Here is a 12,629-nt window from a genome sequence, read left to right on the forward strand (position 1 = left end):
TGTTATTCAATGGCATACATCTATGATTAACCTAATCACATCGATGTTGGACAAACCTAAATCTTTGTTGATAAGTCACATCTCTTTTGTATTATGTTTTTGCAGTTGATTTTTTTGACCAAACATTAGAACTTTGCACTGATTCTTACTCATCTTATCCAATTTGACCTATGATTCTAGTTATTAAGATTGTGTAAGATAATGGTTCCTTCACTGAAAATACTAGCTGTCTCTCAGCTTCAAGAAACTTTCACGTAATTCACCAGTTTATCTCAATGTAAGTCACTGATATGTTGTGAAGAACAGACTATAGAAAAGAGTTTTGGAAAATGTATCCAAAAATTTTTCTCAGGCTACCTCCTATCCACTACCCAGCACTCTCACAATTTAGCTAGTCAGACAGGAGCAAAAGCATCCCTGCTACTTTACCATCCAGGCATTGTCATTTTATGCCTATAACTCCTTAACTTGCGGTTGACATCCTTTCCTTGCTCTTGTTCTAATAGAGCTTACAAAGATCCCACATGTGTGTGTGTGTGTGTGTGAGTGAAACTTTTCCCCAAGACTCAGATCATTCTGAACTTTGATAAGCCTGGTCTTGTTCTGTACAATTATAGTACCCTGTGACACTCACCTTTGGGTTCATGCCCTTGTTTTTCTCTCATATACAAGTTCTTTAAAATTTGAACTTATCTGAGAAAGCCACTATAATCAGCTTTTTTTTTTTTTTCGTATACCTGCCCTATGTTTTCTCGTATGCAATTTTGAAATGAAAATTAAAGTTTTCAAGAACTTCCTCTCTGTCCCTCTGTGGCCTAAGATTCATGCTATGAATTCATACATACTTTTTCTGATTTTTTTAATGACCATCTCTCTAAAATCTATGGCATACTTTTCATTGGCTACCATGAACTGTAAAATGAATGTATTCTCCCAGGTCCCACCAATTCTTTTTTTATAAACAAATGATCCTATATAGTAAGGACTAGCTTTATGGGCGTGTGGCTTACTTACACAGTTGCACAGAGTCTTATGCTCAGAAGGCCCCACCCACTTAGTTTTAATACTCTGCTGTTGCTATCTTGAAATTCTTAATAAGTTTTGAACAAACGGCCCAGTGTTTTCTTTTGCACTGGGCTCTGAAAATTCTGTAGCTGGTTCTGGCACCAATCTGTATTAATAATAGGAAACAATCTATCCATTGTCTCTGTTTCCTATGAGATAAAACTGGCTGTAAGGCAATTTAGGACATTTTCAGATTTTTGTCACCCAACAATACTTCCAGAGATAATAACTCTGTTCTACAATTTACTTCCAAAATCATTCCTCAGGGCTTTTTATCAAGGTCCATCTCCAAAAAATTTCCTTTCTAAAAGTAACTTTGTTTTTCATTATAATACATGTATATTGCAAAAAATTTAGAAAATATAAAGAAGACATTTCTATAATCCACAAATGAAGAGCTTTAATATTTTATTTGATATTCTAATGATCCAGCTTTTAACATAATTATGACTATGGGACACCTACAAAATGATGTATATTAATATTCTAAATAGTATTATTTTATTATAAATATATGTATGCTCAATTACAAAAAATGAATTCAACTAAATATAAAGATATTTTAAAAGTTAAAAAGCTTTCTAAGAACTCAACACTCAGAAATAACAACTTTGATTGTTTTTGCTATAGTTTTTATCTCTGCAGATTTTTAATAGATGAAATTGTGTTACATAGCTGATACCTAAGTAAGTAAATACGTATCATAATTCAAAAATAATATCAAAGTGGCTTAGTAATGGATTATACTTCACCAATATCTTACCCTTCAATATTCACTTTCTAAATCTACTGTCTTTGCTTTCTCACTTACTTCCAACTCATGTTTTGATCATGTCATATTGCTACTGGTATCTACTGAGTAGAGACCAGGGATGCTGCTAAATATTCTACAGTGAATACAACAGCCCTCCCTGGCACCCACAACAAATCTTGTCTGACCCCTAATGGCATTAGTGCTGAAAAATTATAGTTTAATGTTATTCTGGATGTGGCACTCAATACAATTAGGAAAGAGAAAGAAATGAGAAATACAAATGTTAAAAAGATGCACTTATTATTTGTAGGTGAAATGAACATATACTAGTCAACCCCCAAAAAACTGTTTAAAATCCTATTGATCAGGGATGGAATAATTAATTCTACTAAAAATGGCCTAAAAGAGAATTAATGTGTATTACAACTTGTGATATTTTAAGATGTATCAACTGCAACCTAATGTATTCAAAAAATGAGAAAAATGTAAGCATTTATTTCTTTTATAACTTATTCCTTTTTGTAATCACTTTTATTTTTAATTGTCTATTTTTTGTCAACAAATGTGGTTTGGAGTGTAAGTTCTATACAGGAGGATGATTTGGTGATGCAGCTGCAATGACAGGAAAACATTCCAGGTTAAGAGGCTATGCTAGGATATACATCAACATATTGCTTCCTTCACTGAGAAAGTCTTGCTGTGAAAAATGTCAGCTGACCTAATCAGTATGCTTACTGATGCAGTAAAAATTGTGAATTATGTAAAAATTTACCAGGGTTGTTGATCACAAATGTTATTGCATAATGACATACATGGTTATTGAGGGGAAGAAACTCTATTGAGAATGTTTGAGATATGAAAAATTTCTCTTTATATTTTGGGCTCAACGTTTTAAAGATGCAAAATAGACAGCCAGACTTTCTTTTTTCTAATATATTCTGAATTGTTTACAATTTTAATACTTCCATGTGACAAACAATGCAATTTTTCAATTGGAGATAAAACATAAGAGCAAAAATGAAAGCTAGAAACTTGGAAGACTCGTTTCTACAGACCATTGTTACATGTTCCATAATTTAATAATAAGTAACCATGAAGTAGGTTAAGAAGCTATGCTAGGATATACATCTATTGCTTCCTTCATTGAGAAAGTCTTGCTGTGAAAAATGTCAGCTGACCTAATCAGTATGCTTACTGATGCAGTAAAAATTGTGAATTATGTAAAAATTTACCACGGTTGTTGATCATAAATGTTATTGCATAATGACATACATGGTTATCGAGGGGAAGAAGCTGTTGAGAATGTTTGACATATGAAAACTTTCTCTTTATATTTTGGGCTCAACGTTTTAAAGATGCAAAATAGACAGCCGGACTTTCTTTTTTCTAATATCTTCTGAATTGTTTACCATTTCAATACTTCCATGTGACAAAAAAATGCAGTTTTTCAATTGGAGATAAACCATAAGAGCAAAAATGAAAGCTAGAAGCTTGGAAGAATTGTTTCTACAGACCATTGTTACATGTTCCGTAATTTAATAATAAGTAACCATGAAGTACGTTAGTAATCTGAATACTGCACACTTGCAAAAAGTTATCATACTAAATACCTTCCAAACTTGATAAGATGTTTTGAATTTTCTTTTGGGTCAAAAGAAGATCCATTCTAGGTAGTGGATTAGTTTTGAATCTATGTCTTTCATCAAGTGATATTATAGGCTGGACACAGTGGTTCATTCCTGTAATCCCAACACTTTGGGAGGCCAAGGCAGGAGGATCACCTGATTTCAAGACTAGCCTGGGCAAGCACATGGTGAGGTTTTGGCTCAAAAAAAAAAATTAATTAAACATTTTTAAAAAGAAGTATTATAAATGTATAACCTTAAAGAATAAGTTGTTAGAATTGAATACTAATGAAAAATTGAAGATAGATTTTGAAAATATAGCTTTATTTTCATCCTTTTGGGAAAGTTAAAAATTAATACCAAGAACTTGATGAAATTGCTTTAACATCTCATTTCCATTATCATGAACATACTTTTGAGAGACATGTTTCTCTACTATGAATCACTAAAACAGTGTAGACATACTTTGTCCCCATATGGGTAGTAGTATTGTCAATCTCACCCAGAAAAAAAAGTGGGCAAGAAGAAAGTCCACTGGACACATTAAAACCTTTAAATACTGATATATAGCTATAGATATAGATATAGATATATATGTCTATCATGTGCATTCAATGTATGTATATAGATGTTTAATATGAAAAACTGTAGTAACAGACTAGATTTTTTAAAATTTTATTTCAAAGGAATCACTGATATAAAAAGACCTAAAAAGAGGGAAAAAATTAGGAAAATTGTCAAAGAAATTCTCCCTCAAAATGTGCCAAACCCTAATGGTTTTAAAGATTAGTTCTTTTAAATTCTTAAACAACAGATAACTAGTGTAACTAGTAAATAGTTCCAGAACATAGAGAGAAAGGATTAATTCCAATGACAAACAAGAAAACTTAATAAATGAGACAAATAGGTTAGTTACATAAAAAGTAAGTGTAATAATGCCAAAAAGGCATTTGATGATGTTGAACATCCATTACTGATTTAAAAAAATAGAAAATAGGAATAAATGAATATTTTTAATACAGAGAAGTCAGATACACACACACACACACACACACACACACACACACAGAGACACACACACACATTTCAAGTCAAAAGCCAGAATTATGCTGAATGAGGAAATGCTAGAGCTATTCTCATAAGTCAGGAACAAATTAAGTTCTTCGCTCACCATTGTTGAAGCTCTAATATAGATGCTATTATGGTAAATTAAATAATGGGCCCCCCTATTGTATGTTCATGCTCATGTATTACTCCCTGGAAGCTATGAGCATTTTATATTACATAGCAAAAGGGAATTTGTAGATATGATTAAGGCTACAGACCTTAAATAGGGAGATAATCCTGGTTCACATAGGTGGGCCCAATCTAATCCCATGATCCCTTAAAACCATAAAAATATAACAAGAAATCAAAGAGATTCCAGGTATGAGAATGCTTTGATGCACTGTTGTTGGTGCCGATGTGGAGGGTCCACATGCAAGGACCTGACAGAAACCTGTAGAAGCCAAGAGTGGCCCCTAGATTACAACCAGCAAGGAAACAGTGGACCATAACTACAAGGGACTGGGTTCTTCAACAACCTGGCTGGGCTGGGAAATACCTCCCAACGCCTCTTGATAACAGCCCAGCAAGACAGTGCCATGATTTCATCTTTGTGAAGCCCCAAGCAGAGAAACCAACCTGGATGAGCCAGTCCAGACTTCTGACTCACAGAACTGTGAGACAAAAAATTTTTGTTGTTTTAAGCTGCTAAGTTTGTGTAAATTTTTATGGCAGCATTATAGACTGAATTGTGTCCTTACAAAATTCACATATTAAATCTCTAGCCTCCAAAGTGACTATTTTTGGAGAAAAGGCCATGTAAGGAAACAGCAAGAAGGGAGCTGTCTCCAAAACAAGAAGAGAGGCCTCACCAGAAATCAACTCTACTGGCTCCTGGATCCTGGACTTCTAGCCTCCAGAACTGTGAGAAAACAAACTTCCATTGTTTAAACCACCTAGTCTGTGATATTTGTTATGGTAGCACTGGCAAATGAATACAGGCAGTGACAGAAAAGTAATAGAGTTAGTAAGAGCTATCAACAGGAGAATGACCCTTGCAATGTGAAATATGTGTGTTTGTTTTTTACACTTAGTTGACAGTATACTTTTTCAACTTAGAAATTTTATCTATGAATCAAATGTATCAGTTCTTTCCTGGCTTCTGGATTTTATGTCTTGCTTAGAAGGCTTTAAATCCCTACACTAGCCATCAATTGCTCCTTCACTCAGTCTAGCATCATGTTATTTGTTTCAGTAGGTTTTTGGGGAACAGGTAGTGTTTGGTTACATGCATAACTTCTTTAGTGGTGATTTCTGAGATTTTGGGGCACTCATCACCAAAGAAGTGTAAACTGTACCCAATATATAGTCTTTTATCCCTCACCCACCTCCCATCCTTTCCCCAGAGTCCCCAAAGTCCATTGTATCATTTTTATGCCTTTGGGTCGTCATAGCTTAGCTCCCACTTATGAGTGAGAACATACAATGCTTGGTTTTCCATTCCATTCCTGAGTTACTTCACTTAAAGTAAGAGTCTCTAGTTCCATCCAGGTTGCTGTGAATGCTATTATTTCATTGATTTTTATGGCTGGGTAGTATTCCATGGCATGTATATATATACACATATAATCTGGAGATTATATATATATACAACATTTTCTTTATCCACTCATTAATTGATGGACCTTTGGGCTGGTTCCATATTTTTGCAATTCTGGATTGTGCTGCTATAGATATGCATGTGCAAGTATCTTTTTTGTATAATGACTTCTTTTCTTCTGGGTGGATATCCAGTAGTGGGATTGCTGGATCAAATGGTACCTCTACTTTTAGTTCTTTAAGGAATCTCCACACTATTTTTGATAGTGGTTATACAAGTTTACATTCCCACTAGCAGTACAAAAATGTTCCTTTTTCACCACATCCATGCCAACATCTATTATTTTTTGATTATGTCCCTTCTTGCAGAAGTAAGATGGTATGGCATTGTGGTTTTGATTTCAATTTCCCTGATAATTAGTGATGTTGAGCGTTTTTTCATACATTTCTTAGCTATTTGTATATCTTCTTTTGATAATTCTCTATTCATGTCCTTAGTCCACTTTTTGATGGGATTATTCATTTTTTTTCTTGCTGAATTGTTTGAGTTCTCTGTAAATTCTGGAGATTTTTGTTGGATGCATAATTTGTGAAGATTTTCTCCCACTCTGTGGGTTGTCTGTTTACTCTGTTGATTATTTATTTTGCTGTGCAGAAGCTTTTCAGTTTAATTAAGTCCCATCTATTTATCTTTGTTTTTGTTGCATTTGCTTTTAGGTTCTTGGTCATGAAGTCTTTGCTTAAGCCAATGTCTAGAAGGGTTTTTTCCGATAGCATCGTATTTTAATGGTAAGGTGCTAAACAAGTATTCTTCCCCTTCCCAAACTTGCTTTACTTTTCAAGTCTCTCGTCTATTAACTTGCTCCTTCTTGATTACCAGTTTCCATGAACGTCAAGAACAGCCCTTGGTATATGGTATGCACAAAATAAATTTGTCTCGACTAAAGGCAGTTCGTTTGGAGAAACACTCTATTCAATTGTCTTGTCTCAATTTCTGTTTTGTGTGTGGGGTTGGGGTGACGTTATTTCTTTTCTCTGCTGATTGTCACAGGCATGAAGAAGGGAAATTCCACAATATACATATTTCCTCTATAACCCAGGATTATTATATTGATAGAAAGTTAAAATTGACCTGTTGAGTGGGCAGCTCAAGCACTCATGTACCCTGTATCATGTGACTGATTAGAACAAAAAGGCACTCCTTGGACACTCCACTCCTGTTCAAAGCAATACCCAAGGAGTTTCTTCATTTCAATTTACCGTTGAAAATTATTTCCGATCTCCATTCTACTCCTTTTGTTATTATTATTTTATTTTCTGTTTTAAACAAGCACTCATTCATGGTCCATTTGGCTCTTTTTCCTGCTTTTCCTTGTGAACTACCTTTGCAAAATTATAACAGTAAGAATAGTCTGACATCATTGACTCCATCTTGCTTCTAACCTCCAAGCTGTCCTTGGTCAATCCTGGGTATAGGCCAAACTAACTTTTGGAGAAACTTAGTTTATAGTTTAACCTTAAAGCGAAGATATTAATGGTCCTTCTTAAAATTAAACCACCTTTGTAAAACTAATGAAAAGCCACAAAGTTAGGATTAGGAGAGGAGCCTGCTAAGATGTAGGCATAGTTAAACGACAAAATAACCAGCCATTGTTCTGGAATTAACAAGATTTGTAACTTCCCCAATTACTGCTGTAGATAACATCACAATGGCAGAACCTAAGATTGGCCTTTTGAGTTGTGTTTTCAGACTTTTACATTTCTGAAGATCAGCTGACCCCCACCTGGACTCCTGGTTCATGATTCAACCAGTCCTGGGGCCCCAGCCAGAGGTGGACCTAGCACAGAAGGACTATTTCTCACAACCCTGTGATGACATCCTTGACTAATCAACAGCACCCATTCCCTACTCTCTGGCTCACCAACAATCCTTGAAAACCTCTGTGATAACTCCAGTTCTCCAGCACGGGCTGGCCTTGCATCAATTAAACTCTTCCTCTACTGCAATACCATGGTCCCAGTGAGTTAATTTGGTCTGTGCAGTGGTCAGAAAGAACCCATCAGGTGATTACACTTGCTCTCTTCTCTCCGGACCCCAGGCAGGGGCATGTTGAAGGCATCTTGCAGCCGCTCTTAAGAGCTAATTATTTGCATCTTCTCCCAACTCTACGTTCAGTGACTTCAAGTTGGTCAACTGAAATCAGTCATGGTGGGAGTATAGATATCACAGCATTTGGCAAATGCTACAAATCAGAATCTTCTTTCCCAGACAGTACTGGCTCTAGGACACAACCTGCAGCATGGGTTAGCCTTCTTCATGCGCTGGCCAGACACTCCTGCCCCTGTGAGAGAGGGAGAGACAAGGAACCAAGAAAATCTGCTTGTCTTGTCACTAAGCAGTATTTACAAAGATTACTCAGAGGAAGCCATGAATGGCTTCTGGAAGTCCTTTACTGATCTGTGGGTTATTGCACTTTTATGTTTGAAAAATTATTAGTTAGCAATGTTGGATTTTTTTTGATAAAAATAAAGATTCAAAAGTGATTTTTATTTGGTAAAATAAAGAATTGAAAACTCTCAGCTTAAAATTTCATACAAGATCAATGTAATAAACTAAATATCTGTTAATGAGGTGATATTACTTATATTAAGTCCATAAGGAAAATTATACACTGTTGTAACAAGTATATATGTTCTTGGCATAAAAATCTTAAGTGGAAAAAGTAAATGGCACAAAAATGTGTACCTTATTGTTGCATTTATATATAAAAATTATATATAGATAGAAAGGAAACATTTGGGGGCCTTTGAGGTACTGACACTGTTCTGTTTCTTGGTCTGGGTGATGATTATATTGGTGGTCACTTTGTAACAATTCATTGAGCTATAAATTATGATATGTATACTTTTGTGTATATGTGTTCTACTTTAATACAAATGTTTACTTAAATAGTATCTAAAGATATGTGTGTGTAATTTCTTAGAAAAAAATCTAGAAGTATTCATTCATTTAATAGTGCTTTCCTCTGGTGAGAGGAGTAGGATTTGGGAAATGGTGCAGGGGAATTTCCTTTGTTACCATACAAATTTTCTATTGTCTGAAGGTTTTATCATGATTATGCATTAGTTTATAGGCATAAAATATGCCCCCAAAGAACTATTAAAATATCAGCTATCCATCCATTCACATTACTTTTAACATTGATTTTTACTCTATGCTTTCAGCTGTTTCTCATATTCTACCTGAAGTTCCAGATGGAGGGAGGATTGCATTTTCCCCCCTGTTTTGAAAACACATTAGCAAAGGCAACACCTCTGACTTGTAAAATCTGTGTGATAGCCTCTTTCAAGAGAGTCTCTTCTGTATTTGAAAGCAAGTAAAGTACCCAAGATAATGCAGATTCCATTTTGGAAATCTTTGTTGAGGGGTAAATGAATAACTGATCAGGACACTATAAGCCTATGCCTTGGCCCTTACTCTCCTCCTCCATGGACTTGGACAAATATTTTTTAAAGTTCTTGAAAGTTAGTGTGAGAAATTATTTGAGGACTAGAGATACAGTCATTAATTAATATGTCCAAGGCTGGCATTGATGAAGCCTTCTGCAGAACCAAGAGAGTTCTTCACAAACCAAATCGTACACATTTCTTGAGACTCCACACCTAAGTTTCACCCACTCAGGAGTAAGTTCCTAACCTACTTTAACTTAACCAGAGCTGTTACATATTGCTACGCAACAGCACACTGAGGCCAAATGAGGAACTGAAACCAGCTTTTGCTGCCCATCACCAGCTGAGTGCCACATGGGCTGCCTTCACCCACAGGGGACATTATTTTCTAATTCCCAGAAAGCCACTATGTAGGTTAGTGGTGGCTCTGACTGAACCATTCTTACAGAAAGTAGGACAATGTATTTGGCATTGATCATTTCAAATACCCTTTAAAATAAAAGTTATTTGAGAATATTACTTATTACTACATTGTATTAAGTTCATCTCCAATCCTGACACTTTCAGAGCCTTCCTAAGACTTTCAGTTACTTAGCGTATATCAGGTTGGTGCAAAATCACACATGGAAATATCTAAAAACATTCTTCATTTCAGACTGTTAATTTTTAAAGCTTTCCCCAGGGTTACCTTTTTATATCTTTGATGCCTAAATTGGCAAAGAGAGACTTATTATATATTGTACTCTTTTCCCTTAAGGCAGGTCAATAATAAATGCATTTTTAATTAGACCCAGCAGATCTGGGCTAGGAGTCTGAAATTTGCATTTTCATTCTGCCTGTAGCCCCGACTTGAAGCTTGGAAAAATTTTCACTCTCTAAATTCTGTACAGTACAGCACTACCCTCTTGTTATTGGGAACCTTTTCACAACTAACCTCTTGGTCAAATCCTAATCTGTGGAGATTATCACAGAATTTATGTCTACTCCAAACTCTGGGCAAATTCCTAGGCTTTTACATGTGGCTCAAGGAGACAGAAAGAAGCAGAGAGACCCTATGGAGTCCTCTTCAGGAGCAGCTGATAAAACTAGAGTTACAAAAAAATTGGGGGTGGATTATTGCCCGTAAAACTCTCCGATCTCTCAAGATTCCTGAGATAAAGCAAGGGGTGACCAATGCAGTCCTCCCCTCTGGAGAGAAGAATGCAAAAATGTGGTGCTGTGTTCAGATTCACGAAACTGACCCTATTTCTCCAGGCATGGAGGTAGGGTCGGTCAAGAAAAACAAGAGCTCTTCAGTTTCTCAGACATTCCATCATCCTCCTCCTGTCTGAAAAACATGTTTGGGGGGGTGTTAGGAGTTAGGGCTCTGGGATATCTCACAATTTTAATCTCCCTGCTTTTTGTGTGTGATTGCAAAAAATCTCCTTTGTGTGATCGTCACGGACCAGAAAATTTGTGCCCCATTCAGAAAAGGCCTGGGCTGCTGCTCCAACAATGACCCTGCTGCTGCCTCTGTGCCTGGGTCATCCCTAGCTTCCTCCATCTGGGGCAGGGCACTGGGTATTGGTAGGTGCCTCAGGAAGATGATCAACTGCATTGTATGATAGGCAGGAATGTGGGTATTCATGTTGCCTTGACTGTAGCTACTTCTCTCTCACCCCTTACCTCCACCTCAGATTTATGTTGACTCAACCACTAGGCGGGGTCTAGGTCTTTAGCTGTGTAGGGCAGCAGTCCCCAACCTTTATGGCACCAGGGGCCAGTTATATGGGAGCCAGTTTTTCCATGGAAGTTTGGGAGGGTTGGTTTTGGGATGAAACTTTTCCACCTCAGATCATTAGGCATTAGTTTGATTCTCATAAGGAACACACAACCTAGATCCCTTGCGTGCACAGTTCACAATAGGGTTTGTGCTCCTATGAGAATCGGATGCCCCCATTGATCTGACAGGAGGTGGAGCTCAGGCAGTAATGCTCATTCATCCATCACCATTCACCTCCTGCTGTGGGGCCTGGTTCCTAACAGGCCATGGACCAGTCCACAGCTCAGGGGTTGGAGACTTCTGGTATAAGGTACTTTTATCTATATCTCCTCCCCATTCCCTACCCCCAGTTTGCCTCAGGCAGCCTCTTTCATTTCTTTTCTCACCTAATTAAAGCAATCTACTTCCAGTCTGTCAAACTAGCTAAGATCAGCCTGTAGTTCATCCCACCACTCCTGAAAATCAACCCACCCAGCTTCCAGTTTATGCCAACTACCTCAAGATTTCTTTTCAGTTTTCTGCAGTTCTTTAAACCTTTCACTGCAGTATCAAGTGTCCAAAACTTGAGGGCTCAAAAATGAAAATGTAATAGCCCTAAATATTAGTATTTCAACAAACCTGACAAAAATACACATAAATGTTTACATACAGCATTCATGGATACTTGTTGTTTCCATATTTTCTCTATTTGTTTTTTAAATGGCAGCATTCTATGAAGGTAATAAACTCTGTGGTAATAAAAATTGGATTTGAAACCCTGTTCCTACCTTATTTACTGCTGCTCAATTAGGAGCACCATTTGCTGATCTTAGAGTTTGTTTCCTGTATGTAAAATTGTTACCTATAGGAACAATTTTGGTGAATCGGTGAATCCATACGGGTCTGCAGCAACCTCAATTTTTGCCTCCTCAGAAGAAAGAATTCAACCAAGAGGCATAAGGCAGAGTAGGAGAGTGAGGCAAGTTTTAGAGCAGGAATCAAAGTTTATTAACAAGCTTTAGAGCAGAAACAAAAGGAAGTAAAGTATACTCGGAATTGGGACCAGCAGGCAACTTGAGAGATTGGGTGCATAGTTTGACCTTTTGACTTGAGGTTTCATATGTTGTCATGCTTCCAGGGTCTTGCATTCCTTCTCCCATGATTCTTCCCTTGGGGTGGGCTGTCCGCATGCTCAGTGGACTGCCAGCACTTGAGAGGGCCACATGTGCAGTGTCTTTACTGGGCTTGTACACACGCTCATTTGAGGTGTTCTTCCCTTGCCAGTCAAACATCCCTAGAAGGTCATATACTAGTTAAACTCTGCCATTTTGCCTCTTAATGCACATGTTTG

The 12,629-nt window shown here is 36.8% G+C and overlaps 1 protein-coding gene across 6 annotated transcripts in view; it reads left to right on the plus strand.

Moving 5' to 3' along the window:
- Positions 1 to 12,629, plus strand: part of LOC129143978 (parathymosin-like) — a 376,200-nt gene that overhangs the window by 89,265 nt on the left and 274,306 nt on the right. The window contains exons 3-5 of one of the 6 annotated variants that reach the window (XR_010157257.1): positions 5,274 to 5,412; positions 6,805 to 6,876; positions 7,786 to 9,050. The exons of 1 other annotated variant lie outside the window; for it this stretch is intronic. Coding sequence is in view for 4 of the 5 variants with exons in the window: in XM_063811316.1 (XP_063667386.1) it covers positions 6,805 to 6,831 (27 nt within the window). In the remaining variant the exon portion in view is untranslated. Of the gene's footprint in view, positions 1 to 5,273; positions 5,413 to 6,804; positions 6,877 to 6,967; positions 9,051 to 12,629 lie in introns of those variants that run through there. 4 more of the 6 variants (XM_063811316.1, XM_063811317.1, XM_063811319.1 and 1 more) reach the window with 4 other exon arrangements.

This window comes from Pan troglodytes, chromosome 4, assembly GCF_028858775.2.
Source record: "Pan troglodytes isolate AG18354 chromosome 4, NHGRI_mPanTro3-v2.0_pri, whole genome shotgun sequence".
Lineage (NCBI taxonomy): Eukaryota > Metazoa > Chordata > Mammalia > Primates > Hominidae > Pan > Pan troglodytes.